The 23783-nt window shown below is 34.2% G+C and overlaps 1 protein-coding gene and 1 long non-coding RNA gene across 4 annotated transcripts; both read right to left on the bottom strand.

Moving 5' to 3' along the window:
• Nucleotides 1-1296: 1296 nt before the first annotated feature.
• LOC141600138 (uncharacterized) lies at nucleotides 1297-9969 on the bottom strand. 3 transcript variants are annotated; one of them, XR_012524208.1, is made up of 4 exons: nucleotides 9882-9969; nucleotides 8910-8996; nucleotides 3031-3117; nucleotides 1297-1605 (listed from the first exon to the last, which is right to left on the bottom strand). It is a non-coding gene; the product is annotated as an uncharacterized LOC141600138 (long non-coding RNA). The 3 variants fall into 3 exon arrangements; XR_012524209.1 differs by lacking the exons at nucleotides 8910-8996; nucleotides 9882-9969 and adding an exon at nucleotides 4001-4083; XR_012524210.1 differs by lacking the exons at nucleotides 1297-1605; nucleotides 3031-3117 and adding an exon at nucleotides 7179-7487.
• Nucleotides 9970-12335: 2366 nt separating this feature from the next.
• LOC141601729 (uncharacterized) lies at nucleotides 12336-13352 on the bottom strand. The gene has a single exon (XM_074422029.1). It carries the CDS (start codon nucleotides 13350-13352, stop codon nucleotides 12336-12338), a length of 1017 nt encoding a protein of 338 aa, XP_074278130.1.
• Nucleotides 13353-23783: the final 10431 nt, after the last annotated feature.

The following is a 23783-nucleotide window of genomic DNA, read 5'->3' as shown; positions in this document are numbered from 1 at the left end:
TCAAATAACAACATCAACCTAAACGGTTTCGAAAACTTCCCAACGATGTAGCTTACTCTCACTCTCATACCATTCTTCCAGTAGTAATCAATATCACTCACTTAAACCAACCAATAATCCCACATTTAACATTTCTCACATGGGACACAAACATTAAACCCTCATATCCAAGGCAACTACCAAAGTTAATCCCAAACTTGACTTAGTCGATCCTATATCCTCAATTTCACCATTCAAATTTTATCCATCTTAGGTCAAGTACTAAGCACTAGTATCCCAAACATAAACAACAAAGCCAAGTTCTATAACTTTAATCACCTAGGCAACTCATTCCTAACACAAAGAATCTACCAATCAATTATACTCACTTTGTCAAGGAACTAGGTATAAGAATCACTAAGTATGTCTCATCACCTTACCTAAGTCTTTCTAACATCACATCCTCTCAAAACCAGGGTTAAGGGTCAGACACAAACAATCTCCTCAAAAGTCGAATTTTCCAACCAAGGTCAACATTCCTCAAAAGAAAGAGAACTATCTAAAAGGCGTTAAAGGAGGATTAGCAAGGGTGAAAGGAGAAGTTGGGAGGATACAAATGTAACTTCCTAGGAAGAAGAAAAGAGAGTTTAGAAGAAGGATAGGCACCAAAAGATTAAGAATAAGGCGAGATACAAAAAGAACGAGAAACATCTTCAAGGAAGTAGAAGCATTCTTCAAAGGTTGAACAAATCTTCAATCCTCAACAATAGGCACTAAATCTTGATCTTCTTAAAATATAAGTGTCCTTTCAATGGAACGGAGATACTCTTGGCGATCACTCAAGAACATCAATATTCCACTTCAAAGACATAAAAATACATTTTTACACCAACAAATGATAAAACTAATTATCAGACGTCTCCAATAACAAGCTTTAACACTAATTGACGTTAAAACCAGTGAAAAACATTAAAATATTTTCAAAACCTTTAGTTCAAATTTTTTTTTATAAAAAGGGTAATAATTCCATTAGCTATAGATAAGCTCACGGTCATTGATCCAAGAACGCAACAATTATTAAATGACAATCAACAAACAGGTTAGTACCTAACAAAGAGCAAACACAAAAAGACTACAACATAAGATCCTAAATCTACCCATCTTACCCATCTCTCAAGTTTATTATTTTAAGGTCAAGTTATTTATATTGGGGTGCACAAACGTGCGTCGGGAGCAAATATGCTCTGATACCAACTGTAACACCCTCATTTATTGCGGAAAAGTAAACACATAATTCTCTGAAAAAAGCTGGTAGGATATATTTGTAATTGGTTCAACTAGCCAAAAACCTGTAATTTCAAAAATTTTCTAAACCAATCACAACATTTCCAACATTCCCAAGAGGCGGGTGCCAAAACCTGCAATGCTAACGAACTACTTTACATGCCATAGCTAACGATAAGAAAATGTAATGATACAAACCCAAAATAGAAAAGGGAGACATATGTCCCTAAAATGTATGTGACATAAAAAGGGTTTAAGGTCACAATGAAATAAAACCAGTCTAGGTCCCAAGGTTACTTTGCTCGCTAGCTCGTCCATGTACCCCATATATGCATCACCTACCTGTCATTCGCATTTTATACAAATACGAAAGCCACAGTCAGTGGGGAGTAACTCCGAGTTCTCCCAGCCACGAAATGTCATAATTAATATAACATGTAAACATAAGAATATGAATACGAATCACACAATGCCTTAGCATATAGATGCTAGACAATCGTGCTTATCATGTGAACAACAATATAACAACACATAGTCCTAGCATGTGAATACTAGACCGACTCATACTACACTATCATGTGAATCACATAACATCCAGGAATCCAAACTCTATCAACCATAGCCGGCTTGCATCTCACCTTCTATGATTCATAGAATCACCATACAAGAAAGGGCAATATATCAAAGACAGGCATAAGTTCTTAGCACCGTCAATAGTCACTTTGTAACTCAAGTCTATACCACGAGGTAGGGAAGGTAATCGAACCGGTATCTTGGCTCAGCGGTTACTATAAAGAAAACATGGCCAAGAGACAACACAACCCTAGCCTAAAATCTGCGCAGACCTAGACATGCGGATACACACCACCGCACCCAAGACTCACAACTTTTTTTAAAACAAAGTGAAGTGAGTACCCTAAGGACACCACCGAAGGGTCGGCTAGTACTTAAGCTGACCCCATACTATCAAAATTAGTACCTGAGGTCATGCCCCAACTTGGATAAACATCCACTAGTCAGGAACACAAAGGCTATCAAGCAGTGAACATATACTCGTCAGAGACTATAAAGACCTATCTATGATGAAGGCCGAAATACTCACCTAGGACCTAGTCACAGCTAGTCCCAGCTTGAATATTTTAGCCCACACCACCCAAAACTCACCACAGAAGTCAAGTATGACACCCACTTAACCTTAAGAGGGCAAAAAGTCCTACTTACCAACATAAATTCTAACATTCTATCATGTGAAAGCTATATAAATGTCTATTTACAGCATACAATCCCAACAGTTCCTCAATAAGAATTCAATACTAATTTCTAATTCTAACAATAGTAACCATATTAAAGGCTTCAGGGGAAACTAGGGCCATTTCTACAATATAAGATACTATTAAATACAATCAACTATACATGTGAACCTAAGATATAATAAATGGCCTAAAACAAGAAAAAGGCCGATTATCTAATTCATTCAACCGAATTTTTACCCGCAACCCCAGCCCTGCGACAGGTACGGGTTAAATTGCGGCTGACCAATCACTCAATTAACTGACATCGCATCAGTCAAAGGGACTAAGGCTCAGTTTTCGGCACAATCAACAAAACATTACAATTATCACTATAAAATTCATTTTGCTATTTCCAATTTCTATCATGTGAGAAATGAAAGTAAATCATTATCAATCACTTAAACACTTAACAATCAACAGGCACACATTAACTACTAATGTGACATTAATTCGTCGAGTAACTCGGAATAGTTACCTTACGCTAGCAAAGAGACAAGTAAAAACTTGAGAAAGCTTCTAAAACCCCAAAATTACTCTTCATCTTCAACCACAAATGAGTCACCTAAAATAATTATGTGAAAGGACGATATTAACGAATTATCGTTATAAAAAGAATAAGACGGAAATTAATTTAAATATATTTTAAATAAACCAAACTAGCGTCAAAACAATTTATAGATACGGCCCAAACTCGCGACTTAGCCAGGCCACTGCCTAGGCCACGGCCAGGCCACAGCTAGGCCAACATTATAATAGTCACTCTCGTCCCAATAATTAATTCAATCTCAATTCTCTACTCCATCTCTCTCATTACTCCGTCCTACTCATTACTCCGCCTCATAATATAATACTCCATAGTAACCAGATTTCCATCTCAATATCAATATCGATAAGGTCAAAGGTTTAAAGAAAAGGCAATTTGAATACAAAACTGAAAATCCAAAATAATAATATTGCAGAAACATACTCTCGGATGTCAAACTTTCTCGCTTGTGATCAACGCTCCATTATTCAACAATTATCAACAAACTTTGTTTCTAAAACATCATTCCCACGTTACTTGCCCAAATAAGATACTAGTTTATCATGTACTCATTTAATTATTGTCCAATCTCAGTTCATGTAACCTTGACAATTCCCATCAGCGACCTACTCGTTTAAGACATACGCCATTGCCAACCTTTTAACTAAACCATTCATCTCTTATACAATATTATTACTCCATCCCACCATTAAACTTAGCAAAGAAAATAGTATAGCTAGTACATAAATAAGATCCCAAATAGCATCCCTAGAGGTCAGTATACCCCGTCTCAACTATACAACTGACTAATTAACATCCATAAGGATCCCTATATATAATTATACACCGTCTTATAATAAACAAAGCTAAAAAATATAAATTGGGTTTGTAAAAATACATAACGAAAATGAACGTTACTTACATCGGAATGACAAGAGTGACGAGAGGAGCGCTATGGAACAAAAATCATTGAAAACGGATGAGAAACGGAGTCGGGATCGGAGTTTGAATTGTGAACCAGGTTGAGGTTCGTTGTTCATTATTATTCTGCTGGTGGTTCACGCAAAAAGGAATGGGAAAAGAAGAGGTAGGTACGGGGTGTATAACAACAACAATAAAATAATAATAATAATAATAATGAGACACCAGCTAGCTTGCTAGCTTCTAATTATACGTACGTTACTTCATCGTTAAGTAATTTCGTTCGTTTTTAAAACCGTCTCGAGTTAATAAAAATCGGTTTTTAGTAAAAGTTTCAGTAATAAAACGGAATTAATAATAAATAAATTTAATGAGTGAAAATAAAATAAACTCAGCTAGTTAACGGAAATAATACGATATCAGCTTGAATCGGAATTATTAGCGATTTTTACAAAACTAACGGATATTAATAAAAATTGCTAATTTAGTGAAATGAGCTCAAAATAGCTAATTGGACGGTTTTGTTCCCAAAATCCATCTCGGGTTCACTTAAAACAACTTTCATAAGGACTCGTAAAGAAACGGAAATTATTAAATAAATAAACCCGAACTAACTTCAATAAATTCGAACTAACTTTAAATAAACTTATTAATGATTATTAAATTTAACGTAACGAATTATAATGAAATTAATTAATTAGCTGAGAAAATAAATATATAAATTGTTAACCAACGAAATTAAATATAAAGTAGCAATTAAAAGAATTTTATCCAACTTAATAAAATACGGGGTGTTACAATCACCCCATCTTTTAAAAAGTTTCGTCTCGAAACTTGAAAGTATAAATGGAAGGTTATGAAAATAAAACTGAAATTGGAATCGGTAACCAAAACATTTTAAAGGTTATTTATCGTAAGAATCAAAATTCTTTCAAAAGTTTCAAATAAAATTTTAAACAGTAACGATTCTCATCAAGGGAACGAAAGTGTTCTCGTTACGTATTCAAGAACATCACATTCCAAATCAAAGATAAGGTCAAAAGGCAAGTCATTTGTATAAATCAAAAATCAAAATACCTTCAAAAACATTAATGAAGAGTTTTCAAAAATATAAGTCTCATTCATGGAACGGAATTGCTCTTGTCGTGCACGCAAGAGCGCTAACTTTCCAAGTCAGAGACAAATTTAAAACAAAAATTATTCGCCGACAAGTGTAGAACAAGTTATTAAACGTTTCTAATAACGAGTTCTAACATCCGATCAACGTTAAAATCAAAAGAAAAGGAAATCCATTCAAATTTTCTTTTGCAAAAGCCAAATGGAGATTGAAAGATTCACTGTTGAACTTCAAAAAGGAGTCGAATTCTAAAAATATAATATTAAACTTTGACAACGGAATTATAAACAGATCAAAGTTAATAGAAATTGGATAAAATTTAAAGAAATCTCGGGTTTAGCAACTCAAAACCATGATAAGGAAGTCTATACTCAAAGAACAATTAGAGAGTCAAATCGAATTTTCATTTTCCAAATCTTTACAAGTAGGGAAAATTTTGTAATGGTAACATAAATTTTTAACAACAAACCAAAAATAGTAGTTTGAAATATTTAGAAATTGTGTGAAATGAAAAGTAAGTTAGACATCATAGATACAAGTATGCTAAGAGGGTTCAAGCTTAACCAACAAAAGAGGTATGATGAACTTCCTAGGGATAAGGATTGAAGTCAAATTTATAAGGATGTCAAAGATAGAGTTTCACCAGATACGAGTGTCAAACTTAAAGGAGGAGCAAGATGAAGCGAGGAAAGAAGGTATGAACGGTAACGCTCATGATCAAGGAGAAAAGAAAATTAGACAAGAAGGAAACGCCAAGTACTCGAATCTCAAATAACAACATCAACCTAAACGGTTTCGAAAACTTCCCAACGATGTAGCTTACTCTCACTCTCATACCATTCTTCCAGTAGTAATCAATATCACTCACTTAAACCAACCAATAATCCCACATTTAACATTTCTCACATGGGACACAAACATTAAACCCTCATATCCAAGGCAACTACCAAAGTTAATCCCAAACTTGACTTAGTCGATCCTATATCCTCAATTTCACCATTCAAATTTTATCCATCTTAGGTCAAGTACTAAGCACTAGTATCCCAAACATAAACAACAAAGCCAAGTTCTATAACTTTAATCACCTAGGCAACTCATTCCTAACACAAAGAATCTACCAATCAATTATACTCACTTTGTCAAGGAACTAGGTATAAGAATCACTAAGTATGTCTCATCACCTTACCTAAGTCTTTCTAACATCACATCCTCTCAAAACCAGGGTTAAGGGTCAGACACAAACAATCTCCTCAAAAGTCGAATTTTCCAACCAAGGTCAACATTCCTCAAAAGAAAGAGAACTATCTAAAAGGCGTTAAAGGAGGATTAGCAAGGGTGAAAGGAGAAGTTGGGAGGATACAAATGTAACTTCCTAGGAAGAAGAAAAGAGAGTTTAGAAGAAGGATAGGCACCAAAAGATTAAGAATAAGGCGAGATACAAAAAGAACGAGAAACATCTTCAAGGAAGTAGAAGCATTCTTCAAAGGTTGAACAAATCTTCAATCCTCAACAATAGGCACTAAATCTTGATCTTCTTAAAATATAAGTGTCCTTTCAATGGAACGGAGATACTCTTGGCGATCACTCAAGAACATCAATATTCCACTTCAAAGACATAAAAATACATTTTTACACCAACAAATGATAAAACTAATTATCAGACGTCTCCAATAACAAGCTTTAACACTAATTGACGTTAAAACCAGTGAAAAACATTAAAATATTTTCAAAACCTTTAGTTCAAATTTTTTTTTATAAAAAGGGTAATAATTCCATTAGCTATAGATAAGCTCACGGTCATTGATCCAAGAACGCAACAATTATTAAATGACAATCAACAAACAGGTTAGTACCTAACAAAGAGCAAACACAAAAAGACTACAACATAAGATCCTAAATCTACCCATCTTACCCATCTCTCAAGTTTATTATTTTAAGGTCAAGTTATTTATATTGGGGTGCACAAACGTGCGTCGGGAGCAAATATGCTCTGATACCAACTATAACACCCTCATTTATTGCGGAAAAGTAAACACATAATTCTACAGAAAAACTGGTAGGATATATTTGTAATTGGTTCAACTAGCCAAAAACCTGTAATTTCAAAAATTTTCTAAACCAATCACAACATTTCCAACATTCCCAAGAGGCGGGTGCCAAAACCTGCAATGCTAACGAACTACTTTACATGCCATAGCTAACGATAAGAAAATGTAATGATACAAACCCAAAATAGAAAAGGGAGACATATGTCCCTAAAATGTATGTGACATAAAAAGGGTTTAAGGTCACAATGAAATAAAACCAGTCTAGGTCCCAAGGTTACTTTGCTCGCTAGCTCGTCCATGTACCCCATATATGCATCACCTACCTGTCATTCGCATTTTATACAAATACGAAAGCCACAGTCAGTGGGGAGTAACTCCGAGTTCTCCCAGCCACGAAATGTCATAATTAATATAACATGTAAACATAAGAATATGAATACGAATCACACAATGCCTTAGCATATAGATGCTAGACAATCGTGCTTATCATGTGAACAACAATATAACAACACATAGTCCTAGCATGTGAATACTAGACCGACTCATACTACACTATCATGTGAATCACATAACATCCGGGAATCCAAACTCTATCAACCATAGCCGGCTTGCATCTCACCTTCTATGATTCATAGAATCACCATACAAGAAAGGGCAATATATCAAAGACAGGCATAAGTTCTTAGCACCGTCAATAGTCACTTTGTAACTCAAGTCTATACCACGAGGTAGGGAAGGTAATCGAACCGGTATCTTGGCTCAGCGGTTACTATAAAGAAAACATGGCCAAGAGACAACACAACCCTAGCCTAAAAATGAGACCTAGACATGCGGATACACACCACCGCACCCAAGACTCACAACTTTTTTTAAAACAAAGTGAAGTGAGTACCCTAAGGACACCACCGAAGGGTCGGCTAGTACTTAAGTTTCGACCCCATACTATCAAAATTAGTACGAGGTCATGCCCCAACTTGGATAAACATCCACTAGTCAGGAACACAAAGGCTATCAAGCAGTGAACATATACTCGTCAGAGACTATAAAGACCTATCTATGATGAAGGCCGAAATACTCACCTAGGACCTAGTCACAGCTAGTCCCAGCTTGAATATTTTAGCCCACACCACCCAAAACTCACCACACGTGAAGTCAAGTATGACACCCACTTAACCTTAAGAGGGCAAAAAGTCCTACTTACCAACATAAATTCTAACATTCTATCATGTGAAAGCTATATAAATGTCTATTTACAGCATACAATCCCAACAGTTCCTCAATAAGAATTCAATACTAATTTCTAATTCTAACAATAGTAACCATATTAAAGGCTTCAGGGGAAACTAGGGCCATTTCTACAATATAAGATACTATTAAATACAATCAACTATACATGTGAACCTAAGATATAATAAATGGCCTAAAACAAGAAAAAGGCCGATTATCTAATTCATTCAACCGAATTTTTACCCGCAACCCCACCTGCGGACAGTGCGGGTTAAATTGCGGCCGACCAATCACTCAATTAATCGACATCGCATCAGTCAAAGGGACTAAGGCTCGGTTTTAAGCACAATCAACAAAACATTACAATTATCACTATAAAATTCATTTTGCTATTTCCAATTTCTATCATGTGAGAAATGAAAGTAAATCATTATCAATCACTTAAACACTTAACAATCAACAGGCACACATTAACTACTAATGTGACATTAATTCGTCGAGTAACTCGGAATAGTTACCTTACGCTAGCAAAGAGACAAGTAAAAACTTGAGAAAGCTTCTAAAACCCCAAAATTACTCTTCATCTTCAACCACAAATGAGTCACCTAAAATAATTATGTGAAAGGACGATATTAACGAATTATCGTTATAAAAAGAATAAGACGGAAATTAATTTAAATATATTTTAAATAAACCAAACTAGCGTCAAAACAATTTATAGATACGGCCCAAACTCGCGACTTAGCCAGAAAGCCTTTGCCTAGGCCACGGCCAGGCCACAGCTAGGCCAACATTATAATAGTCACTCTCGTCCCAATAATTAATTCAATCTCAATTCTCTACTCCATCTCTCTCATTACTCCGTCCTACTCATTACTCCGCCTCATAATATAATACTCCATAGTAACCAGATTTCCATCTCAATATCAATATCGATAAGGTCAAAGGTTTAAAGAAAAGGCAATTTGAATACAAAACTGAAAATCCAAAATAATAATATTGCGAAACATACTCTCGGATGTCAAACTTTCTCGCTTGTGATCAACGCTCCATTATTCAACAATTATCAACAAACTTTGTTTCTAAAACATCATTCCCACGTTACTTGCCCAAATAAGATACTAGTTTATCATGTACTCATTTAATTATTGTCCAATCTCAGTTCATGTAACCTTGACAATTCCCATCAGCGACCTACTCGTTTAAGACATACGCCATTGCCAACCTTTTAACTAAACCATTCATCTCTTATACAATATTATTACTCCATCCCACCATTAAACTTAGCAAAGAAAATAGTATAGCTAGTACATAAATAAGATCCCAAATAGCATCCCTAGAGGTCAGTATACCCCGTCTCAACTATACAACTGACTAATTAACATCCATAAGGATCCCTATATATAATTATACACCGTCTTATAATAAACAAAGCTAAAAAATATAAATTGGGTTTGTAAAAATACATAACGAAAATGAACGTTACTTACATCGGAATGACAAGAGTGACGAGAGGAGCGCTATGGAACAAAAATCATTGAAAACGGATGAGAAACGGAGTCGGGATCGGAGTTTGAATTGACGGAACCGGGTTGAGGTTCGTTGTTCATTATTATTCTGCTTTGGTGGTTCACGCAAAAAGGAATGGGAAAAGAAGAGGTAGGTACGGGGTGTATAACAACAACAATAAAATAATAATAATAATAATAATGAGACACCAGCTAGCTTGCTAGCTTCTAATTATACGTACGTTACTTCATCGTTAAGTAATTTCGTTCGTTTTTAAAACCGTCTCGAGTTAATAAAAATCGGTTTTTAGTAAAAGTTTCAGTAATAAAACGGAATTAATAATAAATAAATTTAATGAGTGAAAATAAAATAAACTCAGCTAGTTAACGGAAATAATACGATATCAGCTTGAATCGGAATTATTAGCGATTTTTACAAAACTAACGGATATTAATAAAAATTGCTAATTTAGTGAAATGAGCTCAAAATAGCTAATTGGACGGTTTTGTTCCCAAAATCCATCTCGGGTTCACTTAAAACAACTTTCATAAGGACTCGTAAAGAAACGGAAATTATTAAATAAATAAACCCGAACTAACTTCAATAAATTCGAACTAACTTTAAATAAACTTATTAATGATTATTAAATTTAACGTAACGAATTATAATGAAATTAATTAATTAGCTGAGAAAATAAATATATAAATTGTTAACCAACGAAATTAAATATAAAGTAGCAATTAAAAGAATTTTATCCAACTTAATAAAATACGGGGTGTTACAACATGTTTACTATCGAAACAAGCTACAACTTAGGTGCTAGGCCTAACCATATCTCATATGAATTGTACTTGATTCCTTTAACTATATTCTGGTTTAGTGGAATAATTAAAATGCTAGACAAATTTGCAACATAAACTATCTCCAACTTTAATGTAAAGATTCAATCATATCATAATGAAAGTGAACTTGCGATACGATATCACGCTCTTTCGGTGCAGATAAAAGTCATCACTTTATTGTTCCCCATTTTAACAAAGTAATTATACTTTGGTATTATAATATGTAGGTTTGGATACTTTTTAAACATTCATTGAACTTATTCAAAGAATTTCTCTTTTTACCTCAATAAGTGGATATCAAGTATCTACCTAATTCGTTGGTAAAAGAGATGAAGAAGTAATAACCTTCTCTGATTGAAATTGTATTCGACCATACACTTCAAAGTGTAAATAGGGCGAATATCTTGCTCTATTCATAATCCTTTTTCTGAAAAAGGTCATGAATTAACTTGCTTTGAATACAAGATTCGCATACACCAAAAGATTCCCAATCAAATGGTTTGGGAGACTAGTCAAAACTAGTTTCTAAAAGTAATTTTCAATCGAGAATTAAGAAATGGTTGGGGTCACCAACTTAAGTCTTGTATATATGACATTTTATTTCTAGTGTTAATATAATTACCTTGACTTGTATGGTCTCACCATAAACTTAGTCGTGGTATGTAAGAGTACAACGCTTCTTTTAATTGCATAATGGTAAAACCCTTTACCTTTTGTGCAAAACTCAAATTATATTCTTATTTAGACATATTGTACATCATAACAATTATTGAGGTACATTTCTAAATACAAAACTAAAATGAGTACACTATAACACTTATATGTCCATGGATGAAATGGCAACAACCCTAGTTCCATTCATGTAAATATCTGAGTTTATTCTGCTAGTCGTCACACGATAATGCCAAATATTATGACGAAATCCATAAATTTGTATCAAATACTCATGATGTGGTAATTGGCAAGAATACAATGTCAATGTCATAGATATTTAGGAAGGAATATGTTGGAGTCACACGACCAACTTCCTAGATCTTTACCCATTTGGGGTTTGTCTCTATTTAAGTGTCTAACACTTTCTCTTTCGAGTCTAGTTCTATCCTTAACAATTAAGATATGAACTTTACTTCATATTGCTCCCACTCACTTCAATAATTTCTACTTTTTTTTTTTTGCAAAAGATTATCATTTCATTTCAATGAAGAAAGAAATTTCAAGTAATTTTTTGCAAGAATATCACACTAGAGAACAGCCTAAGTCTAATACTCAAGCAAAAACCAAGCTCTAACAAATGAGCACATTCAAAGGAGTAAACTAAGCACTAAGTTTAGCAACAAAATTGGAAAATTTAGGATTCATATACAGTCTGACTGCAACATTGTACTTGACTCTATTCACCACTGTTTGAGCAGAGCCTTCCTGATCCATAAAGATTCGCCTATTCCTCTCCATCCAAATACCATGAGTGGCAGCAGCAAGGGTCGTTCTAAACCAAGCTGCAGCCCACCCAGCCTGGGAATCATAACTCCATTTCATTAGATCAAGAAAATCAAAGTTACTGAGAAGCAAATGTTGCCACTGTGTCAAAGCTGTCTAGACTTCCTGAGAAAAAGGGCAGCTGAAAAACAAATGCTGATGAGTGTCCAGATCATGCTTACAAAGACTGCATCTGCTGACAAATTGGAGGCCCCTATGGTGCAAATTATCCACTGTTGCCAACCTTCTTTGAGCAGCAAGAATGGCAACCACCCTATGACTAGGGACAATGCTTTGATGAAAAAAGACAGAAAACCAGTCCTCCTGCTGAGGAGTAGCAAGCAAAAACTCATAAATTTTACTTATAGTAAGTTTTCCACTTGCAACCCAGGAGTCAAGCAGGCCCTCAGCAGCTTGGCTAGAGCCTGATTTAGTAAGAAAGACATCCCTGGTAACCAAAATTCCTTTGAAACTAGAAGAAAACTGATCTTTGGAAGTAAGAGACCAAATGGTATTAGTTTTCAGAACATACTTCTTATGCCAATTAACCCACAGACTATTAGAACCATTAGAGAACTTCCATATCCATTGAAGCATCAAAGCAATATTCCACACTTGCACATTCTTTATGTTAAAACCTCCATTATTCCAAGGAGCACAAATAGCATTCCAACTTTTAAACTGCATCTTTCTCTCCCCATCCTTAATGCCCCAGAAAAAATTCCTACTTAAGTGATTAATCTGTTGCAGCACAGTTTTAGGCGGTAGAACACTTGAACACCAAAAGTTCTCAATTCCAAAAATTACAGCATCCAGTAGTTGAGCTTTACCAGCATAAGTAAGAGACTTAACTGACCAATGCTGCAGCTTAGTCTGAATCTTAAGAATCAAAGAATCAAACATACTCACAGAGTATCTAGAAGGACCAAGAGGCAACCCCAGATAACGAAAAGGAAAGCTTCCTTCAGAAAAACCAGTAGTAGTCAGAATAGCTTCTCTGACCTCCTGAGCAACCCCACCAAAATATATTTGAGTTTTATCCACATTAGCATGAAGACCAGAAACAGAAGCAAAGGAAGCCAAAGCTTGCTGAACAGCCAACATTGAAGGCACATCCCCACGAACAAACACCATTAAATCATCAGCAAAAATTTCTACTTGATGAAGACTTATCTTCATATAAATTCCTAGTTAATCCTTTACAAGGGTTAACTCTATTGTGGTATTTGGTTAATCAAAATTTCTAACAAATTAATTTACCAATTTAACATTGTCATGTTCTTAATAACTTAAGTGCTTGATGACAAGTGTTTAGGTTGAGCAATAAGACTTTTGAACCATGTATGCATAGAAGATATAATCAAAACATATTTTGACTAATCATTACCTCTAGTCATATTTCTTTACAAGAAATCATACATAGGTATGTTAGGAATTTTAAGATGCTAATCTTATATGACATAGGACAACTAGCTCCTATGGAGTTCTATGGAATAGAACGATTCCTATGGAGCTAGTCCACAATCTATGATACAGTTCATTTTTAGAAAGAGATTCTTTGTCGTTTAGCAAAAGTGGTTTAGCGGAGACTCGTGTTACAATCGAATGATATCGCATATGAGTAGGAGTAATGAAATAGAACAACATTAAAACAACGAAATGGTGGGAAAATTAAACATTCATCGTTATATCTAAAACATTTTAGCATGTTCTATCATTTATAAAATGACCTCCACCCAATTATATAAATGATTCCGAGACCCAAAAATTCATATTAAATCTTGGATGTGAGCCTACGGGCCCTCTACACCTCTTGCTAATATAATCTTGGTGGGTTAACCGTTTTAACCGATTCTACAATTAGAACTCTCGTTCGATGAATTTACGTTAAGTTCATCTTTAGCCCGAACCTATTGGGACAACGGCCCCTCTAATACTTTCGTTGAGATCAATCAAATTTCGAAGTGTAATAACTATTTACCCCACTTACCCCAACGTCAAATGAAGTGCCCCGAAAAATCGTATTGTACCCCTTATGAAATTGAGATTCATGGGTTCCTATTATTTGGTAAGGCTATGTCTCAATCTTAATAACGTGAGAGGTCGAGTCAATTTATTATCTATCAAATTTAAGTGAACTAAATTTTCGAACTAACGATAATTATAATTGACACGGTCGAATATTCGATATGATATGCATGTGTTGTTTATGGCGATTTGGCAATGCATGCAATATATAATGAAAAATGCATAAGCAATAAATAAATTTCCTAGTATGGCCTTCCTAAAATAGAAAATCAAATAATCTATTACATATTCGGAAACCAACTCCTTTGGTCCCTTGAACTTTATGTGACACGCCTCCCAAGGAAAATACCGTTTTAACCGGAACTCCTTTCCGAATGGCTCCGTCTTTAGGAAACTCCGGAATTACAAAATAATAATAAAAATACATAGCTATTCCTATTATACATTTCTAATAAAAATTTAAATCTATTAAATTACAAAACAGTGATGCAAAATCACATTAAAATTACAACCAAATTGATATTCCCTTTCATTATGGGTAATACCAATTAAAAACTAGGGCCATACTAAGATAAAAATTACATAATTCAAAATTATATTAATAAAATTATGACATTCATCAAAGAAAAATGCAGCATTATTATATGATCTAACATGCCAAATTAATGTGCCAAATCGCCCTACTTAAATCTTATATCGTATATAATCCGGTTTTATGGAAATGCGTGATAATAACTTATTAAAATCACAAATCAATAGTAAATCAAATTTAAGCCCAAATTAACTATCCTAACTCTCTTAGGACTCAAAAATTATTCTTCACTCAATTTTTGACTATAATTCAACTTGGTTTTTTTAATTATTGCTTATTAAACTTCTTATAATCATAACAATTATGAAATAATTCCCAATTACTCATAAAAAATTGGAACAATTCGAATCACATTTTTGTAAATACTGGAATATTAACAAGATTCTAAAACTCAATAAAATTTGCCCACAAAATATTTATAATTTATTTCATTAATAAATCATATAAAACATAACTTTTACCATTTAATTCCAAATTACACATAAAAATTATGGAAAAATCAAAATCAAAATTTTGAACATTCTTAAAAAAAATTCCAGAACCTGGAAATTGCAAAATTTCTGTGATACCTCATGTTCTAAGTTTATATTGTGATACATTCTCATGTTTTGAAATTAGTTTTGTGACACATTTTAATAAGTATGATACGGTATTATAATGATTAAGAAAGTTTGATAATGATTGAGTGATGCCCGTCGTTGTGTGCACCAAAAATAAAATTTATAATTTCCAACTACAACTATAGATAGCGGCAGTCGGGTCGAACCACAGAGAGGCAGATGTAATTTCTAGCTGTCTTAATTTCTGTCTTAAGGTAACAAAGTGTGGGGGTTGTTTTGAGTTGATCTATAGCTAAAGGCAATAAAAGACAATAAACTAAATAACGGATGAAAACAGATATTAAAAAGGGTGCAAGGATGGTCGGTTCACTATAGTTTCGGCGGCAGCAAACTGGGTACGTCTAAAACAATCACGTGAGACGGGAAGATAAGAGGTCCTCTCGGTCCACTCTCACAAGTAGCATCTATCGATCTCGCTACAGGTCCCTAATACCACTAATACTGACTTTCGTCCTGAAAAGTGACTAAAAGGTCTAAATTAATCTAACCTTCGATCTAATTAATCTAGTCGTCTTAATTAAGCAGGCTATATCCCTTCTCTATCTTTCGATCTTTATTGGGTCGATCAAATCCTAGGTATTCAACTAGTCGCGTGCACTCGATTCGTCAAACATAACAATTAAAACAATTAAAACAAAGCAATCTCAGCTTGGCCAGTCGATCGACCAGGGAACCCAGTCGATCGACCGGCGTGCGATTTAGGTCGTACCAATTTTACGCCGCCTATCCTACAGATTCCCTACATCCTAGCACGAATGATTTAGCTACTCATGGTATTGATAAAAACAACAATAATAATAACGAAATAAACTATTGAATTCATGCTTGCAACGATTAAATAAGCAAATAACATAAACGATAATTGGCCTTGGGATACTAACTAGCAATTCTATGTCTATAAATGCAAATAAAGCAATAAACTGGAATAAGAACAGAATAGTACCGGACGGAATTTCAGAAGAAGGATCAAACCAAATGCGATAGTAAATTGTACGAAACAATATCCCGAACCCTAATTTGATATTCTAAAAACTGATAAAGAACTTAATGAAAACTGAATGTATATAAAAACTGGATTAAAAACTAGACACTTATTCTGAAAACCTAACTTACGTTATATAGAATACAACGTAGTTCTTATTCCAAAACCTAATGTATCATGGGCTTCAAGTTTCTCGATCTATTAATTCACGTCTGAAGTAGCGGTTTGGTCGATCGACCACTGTGACCGGTCGATCGACTGAACTGCAGTGTATAGTAGCCTCTGCTTATCGTGTGTTGGTCGATCGACTAATGAGACCAGTCGATCGACTGCTTTAGCTGGTACTTGACTTCAAATTTCTCGTGGATTTGTCTTTCGGGTCTCGAAATGCGCACCAAGATCGTTCCTTGAGTAAACACTTCACGTCAAATGCAATGCAGGATACTCGGGGACGGATTTAGCTCAATATCTACTCATTTCCGCATAAATCTGCAATATTACATAAAAATGCGAAAGTAGACGAAATGGGGCAAATAGTAGCCTTAAACCACATAAATGAGCTCTGAAATGCGTGTAAAATGAGGTGTAAAACATCATATAAACGACACGCATCATTGAGTAAGATAATGATGTTGAATGATGCGTAGTTATAAGTTTTGTGATAGTAGTTTTGGGCGAACTTCGGGACGAAGTTCATTTTAAGGGGGGAAGACTGTAATACCCCGTATTTTGATATTAATAATTTATGTAACTAATAATTAGTTAAAAGTATTTCTAATAATAATTACAAATAAGACGTTAAGTAAAATATAAAATTAATAATCCAAGTCAGGAATTGGGCTTAGCTAATAATCGAGTGTTGGGCCGTGTGCCATTGATTAATTGGACCGGAATTTATTATAAGTAGGTATGAGTATAATCGGGATTTGCACCGGATTTATAATAGATAATATGGAAATAATAATAATGGAAAAGTAATAATAATTATATTAATTATCCTAATAATTTAATTATTAAAAGAGATGTATGGTAATTCTAATTATGGTAAGAGTAGTAATATATGATAATAATAATAATAATAATAATAGTAATAATAATTACCTTAAAGACGGTTTCCTAAAATAATACGGACAAGCCTAAGCCTACTCTATAAAAGGGGAGCAATCTACCATCCTATCTTACTTTTCAATTCTGAAAATTTACATAAAAAGAGAGAGGGAGATTAAGAAACTTTAAGAAAGTATTGGTGACGGAATTAGCAAGCGATAAATAATTCAAGGTAACAACTTCTAATCTCGCTTTTTATTTTCTTATTAAGCTGAATGTGAGACGATCTTAAGGCGCTTAGAAACTGACCCAAACCTTGACGGAATAGGACCAAACTTTGGAAAGTGGTACATGGGATTGCAAGGGTTGGATTGAGTATGGTGGTGGTGTCAGGGAAGGCTTAGGGCGGTGGCAGGCGGGTTTCGAGGGCTGTGCAGGCGGGTTGAAAACAGGGGACCCTTATTCGGGTTCGCCTTGACCTGGGTAAGGTGGGGTTGGGTCCTGGTGTTTGTGTCGACCAGGGTGGAGCTGTTGTGGCGGTTGTTGGTGGTGGTTTGTGACGGTGATGGTCGTTTTAGCATGAAACAGGGGAGGGGGTGTCGATTGTGTTGCTGCCGGTGTTGGGTAGTTCTGAGGTGGTGTTGAGATGAGTAAGGGCGGTCAATGATGGCGTGTAGTGGTTGTGCTGGTGGGGTGTCGTGTGGTGTGTTTTTGTGGTGTCGGATTTTCGATATTAGTAGTGTCGTGGGGTAGTTAGGGCGTGGGATTTTAGGGTGCTGGTGGTGTTTTAGCAGGTGGTAGGTCGTTGTAGGGGTTGGCCGTGGTGCGAGCTAGGTGGTGGTAGGTTTTAGCGGTGGTGTCGGTGGCTAGGAGTGTCGTAATATGCGGGTTTTGGTAAGGGGTTTGGCGTGGTGTATGACACGGGGTATAAACCCTGTTATGGGTGTTCATGATGATGATATAGAGTGATGACGTAGGATTGTAATGATGACTTGATTTAGTATTTGATTAGTGGCGGGATTATGCGGATTATTTAATTAGTTTAATTTCTAAGACGAGTTTTTATGTAAATAATACACGGGAAATAATTAATATAAATGAATTTCATTTGATTAAATTATAATAATGTATCGAATAATTAATAATTAAATTATAATAATTACTTGTCTAGGTGACGGAGTTGTGAGAAGCTATGTTAATTGAATTTCTCTTTACTGGGATTGCTTTTATGATGGGAGTTGCTTGCCAGGTAGGGATTATCCTACTCAACTATTTAATTGTGCAATTGTAATTGTTTGTGAATATATTGTTCTTGGAAAATTGTGGTTTCGATTATATGGAGTTGCGATTATGATGTTGGAGTTGTAACGAGTATGATGAGAATTTGGATGTTGAGGAGTGGGTGATGGTGATATTATTTTGAAGGGACAGATATGTCGCTAGTCCTTGTGAGTTATTTGTTGAAGGGACCGATATACCGCTAGTCCTTGGTTATTATTTTGAAGGGACCGGTCTGAGCAACCGCTAGTCCTTGTGGCGTCAGTTGATCACTGGCCGCCGCTCGAGTCTCTTCTCTAGTAGGCTCACTACTAGGGAGATGTGCACATTCGGAGCTGAGGAAGCGTTAAGATGGAGTTTAGAGGAGTGGTGGTGATTGGAGTATATTGTGGACGGATGAATGTTATGGGTGTTACCATAACCTGTGATTATATTGACGGGGTGGATTTATTAATATTGTGTTAGCACTGTGGGCTCTATCATGCCGTTAATTATGTTGTTTAGTTTATTCCTACTCAACCTCGCGGTTGACTGTGTATTCGTGAACACCTGCGGTGAACCGTTTTATGGGGAGCAGATTTGACAGGTACTAAAGATTAGCTGACTTGGAAGCATTGGGATGAGAGCTCAACTTGGAACCTTAGATGAAGTCTAGATCACATATAATAGTTATATCACTTATTTATTATTTCCGCTGCGAGTTTTATTATTTTATATTAAGTCTTAGTTGATCAAAATTGTAAAACATATGTAATCATTAAAGTTTTAATTTAAAGTACTTTGGTGAGTTGGACTTTGTTATACACTACCTCGGGAAACCGAGATGGTAACAGTCCTATTTATTTGGGAATGTCTAGCTAAAGGCTCCTGAATAAATGGGGGTGTTACAATTTCAACCAAAATTTCGAATTTATTTTTATGACTAATAAAGTTGCCCTTTTATCAATTTTATCACATAAAAATCAATAAACATACCAAATCAATCAAAATTAATCATGCAACTTTAGATCTGATGTTCATATGAAATATACAACATTAGGGAAAAATTTCATGCCATAAAATTCATTTTAGCTATTTTTGCTAAAAATAGTCACTATTTATATCATTTTAACCATTAAAATTATAAATCATGCACAATAAATCACATTTATCTAAAATTTTACACACCATCTGTAAAAAATTCATGTGACATCATATTAAAATTTCATGGCCTGTTTCAAAATTTAACTATTTTTAGTCATTTAACCTCCATTTATACCATTTTTATCACATAAAAATCATAAATCATGAAATATTAATCACATTAATACGAAATTTTACATACAATACATAAAATATTCATGTAATGCCATACTAAAAAATCACGGCCATTAGTGAAGTTTAACTATTTTTAGTATAACTATTTTTAGTAGATAAAAGTTCATTTTACTCATAAAAATGTAATTATTTCACTAAAAATTATTAAAATAAGCAATAATCTTCCATAAATCATCAATATGACCTAAAATTAATTTAGAACCAAAATGTATAACATGCAAAAATTTTCGTGGATCCTTATAAATCACAAAATAACTAGTTTTAATTAAGTTACATTTAACTCGGAAAAACCAAACCGATTATGCATGCAACATCAAAGCTCTTGATGCCAATTGTTGGGTTCATATACCTCTACTAGATTCATCTAATCAAAATATAAATTACCCATAATTTATATTTAAGTGGATCTAGTTGCATGCATGATAAAATGAACAAATAAGGAGAAAAATTGATTTCTACTTACAGGCATGTTGACCGAAATTTGGACACAAGTAAGGTCTCCTACCTTCACTTGTTCTTGAGCTATATCATAAAAGGATGATCCTCCAAAAACTTCAAACATTCAAAGTAGAATGTCTCCTCATTGTTGCACCCAAAACAATTACCCATAACACTAATCATATTACTAACTACGTAATAAAATTAGTAACCTTAAATATTATTTCTATTATTCATATTATTACTACACTAGTAATCTTGTGGTAATATTAGAATTCATGAACAATTTTATGCATAAAACAATTTTATGTAGAGAGAGGGAGAGAGTTTTTCATGAGCATAAGAGTTTTTCTCATAAGAATAAGAATGAATGATGAATGAAACTCCTCACAAGAGTATAAAGGAAGGGGGCACGGTTTTAACCTCATGGGGAAGGGTAATGTATTTTCTTTTTGTCATACCAAAGATAATAGACTAGCTTAGGTGTGTAAGATAAATCACGTTGTCTTTTTGCATGAAAAAGAACAACCATCATTACCTTAAAATCACCTATAAAACCGGCTCCCTTATGTTAATATGGACTTCCATTTTACAATTTGTATTTTGTCAATTGTAATGTGTGAGATGTGACAAGTAACATGTCTTTAGAAATTTAAATGCATATTTAACTAGTTAAATATCATTTTAAATCAAATAATTATATTTAACAAATTAACAAGTAATTCACAATTACATGTATATAAAATGGGTCATATTAAGTCTAGTTAATATAATCTACAACATCTTGTAATTATAATTAACTAATCATTCTTATCTCAAATGTTTCATAAACATTAATCAATTTTAGTAATATAACATATTAATTACTAAATTGAATCTTATTTAATCACATTACAATAAGATATATAATTCTCACTTATAAATAAATTTGTTCAATTTAAGGATTTAATTAATCTGTATCAATATATGATTAATTAACTTTTCAGTTTGGGAATCGTCCTATAGGTGTGACCTTAAGGGATCAACTGATCACCACCGTCAAGCGACAGTAATGTCAAACTCTAGTTATCCAATCATTGCCGATTAATGTTGATCAGTTGACTATATAATTGTATCATCCCTTACGTATTCTTATTATGAGATTTAGTTATGATGTTTAATCATGTGATCGCACTATTGTTGAGGACACTTACTCCAACACAATTTGCTCCCTTGAAGTCTTAGTCTCCTCCTTTTCTTTGCCCATTGTTGAAGGGCTTCCAAATTCTTCCCCGATGATCTTTGACAGTGAACCCTTTCCTTGCCCAACCACTAGTTCCTCTACATCTGCACCAGCTTGTTGTATCGGAGTCCATCTTCTCAAGCCTTCTAGTTGTATCGGCTTGTCACTTTACAAGGATTTTCAACATCTCTTTTGCAGTCTAAAGTATGGTACTTTGACAGAAATGAAGAATCCTGACAAAGCCACAAACACAGACTGACTCAGCAATGAATTGAACTTCAGTAATTTAGTAAAAATAGCAAATCAGCTTAACAATTTATGAAATTTGGTGATAATGTTGTTACAATGATGAACTAACACTGATCCAAATTTCACGATTTTTCATGCCCTCTAAGTATTTTTAATAATCCTCACAACAGACTGATGCAGACAGAATTAAGCAAGTCTACAAGAAGGATAATGTGACTGTTTTTCTTTTGATATTTCTAGAATAAAATGGATATAATTATCAAACTAATGACCACAGAAAGCATAGGAAATTAGTTCATCATTTTAAGCCTTAAATTTGACACAATCACAGCAAGCACAGAAAGCATCAAACTTAAGACACACAATGAGGATCAGACAACCCATAATAAGAACAAGATTGAATGAGACTCACCCACAGGTACTTAATCAACACTTGGAAATGTTATTAAGCCTGACTTAACTCTAGGACTCAGCAAGAATTAAGATTTTAGAATACTTGAGAGAAATCTCAGGTTTTTTGTTCATTAATCAAAGTCTGAATATTATAGACTGCTGGAAGGTCCTTATATAGGCCTTGGTTCAAGTTCAGTACAAAAGAAATCCTAAGAAATCTCATCCAAGGGCCAAGATTTGTTACTTACATAATACATAAAACAAGTGATCTATTTTACAATGGTTGTATAAGGTGAAAGTAAAATAACTAAGGTAAAACAGGCTAGGGACGAAAGATTGCAGATGAGTGACAGTGACAGGTTCTCCTTCTTAATGGCTTCTTTTAGTTGTTTTTGGAGCTGGCTGTCCTTGGGTCAGATCAAGATCTTACTGATAGGCTATCGTACACTTATGCAAAGATAATTACCCTAGACACAAATTAATGTAGTAATATGGGTCGAACACAAGGAGACGGGAATTGCATTTATGAAATGCTATGGAAAGATTCTTATCAAGGTCGATTACGCTTGGGTTGGTTTGTTGGTTGGTTTGATGATTAATAATTATAAAGATGTAAACTATATGATAAAAGGAGTCTAGGGGAGTCGGGTCACACATGCAAATGTAAATATATGTTCATGCTAAACTCGGTAAAATTAACATTGTCAATTATTTAGGCTCAGAGACACCCACCTTACGATATTAGTGTCAACCATAGACCGGGTCCTAGAGAAACTCTCATTTATGACTAGGTAGTCCTACTACACATGCTTAGTCTAATCCGATTCCGTGCCTCTCAACTTATAGAATGAATTAACAAACCTAATCTACGATTACGGCCAATAACCAAAGATTAAACGTTATAGCGCAAACATGTGATAGAAACAATTAGACAATATTATATCACCCTAATTTATCATTTTACATATTTGATTTTGCATGGCTTCCCTAGCCCCTAGACTAAAGAAAATTAGTTACTCATGATGAAATGTAAACTACCTAATATGATGTAAGAAATGCTAGACATGATTGTAGAAATGATGTAAACTAAATGGTGAAACATAAAATAATACTAATGTGATATAATAAAAGTACTAATGATAAACTATGTGATAACTAAAATAGAAATGTAAATTAATAAAATAGAATTAGAATTACCGGAATGGAAATGGAACTTATAAACTTGCAAGAAGGAAGAAAAGAGAACCAAAAGCTTGAATAAATAACCAAATGTTTAACAATCAAATGCTTAACAATATTAAAACTAAAGATGAAAACTAATGAGAGAATTTTGTTAAGACTAATATAGTGTATGATATACGTAAGAAAAAGATATCCCTAATGACGGATTAAGGCCCCT

The sequence above is a fragment of the Silene latifolia genome, chromosome 9, assembly GCF_048544455.1.
Source record: "Silene latifolia isolate original U9 population chromosome 9, ASM4854445v1, whole genome shotgun sequence".
NCBI lineage: Eukaryota > Viridiplantae > Streptophyta > Magnoliopsida > Caryophyllales > Caryophyllaceae > Silene > Silene latifolia.
Note: the sequence above shows the minus strand (reverse complement) of the source record. Positions and strands in the feature narration are given on the sequence as shown.

Coding starts and splice junctions, on each gene's coding strand:
- LOC141601729 (XM_074422029.1), bottom strand. CDS start 13,352: ATGGTGTTTGTTCGTGGGGATGTGCCTTCAATGTTGGCTGTTCAGCAA.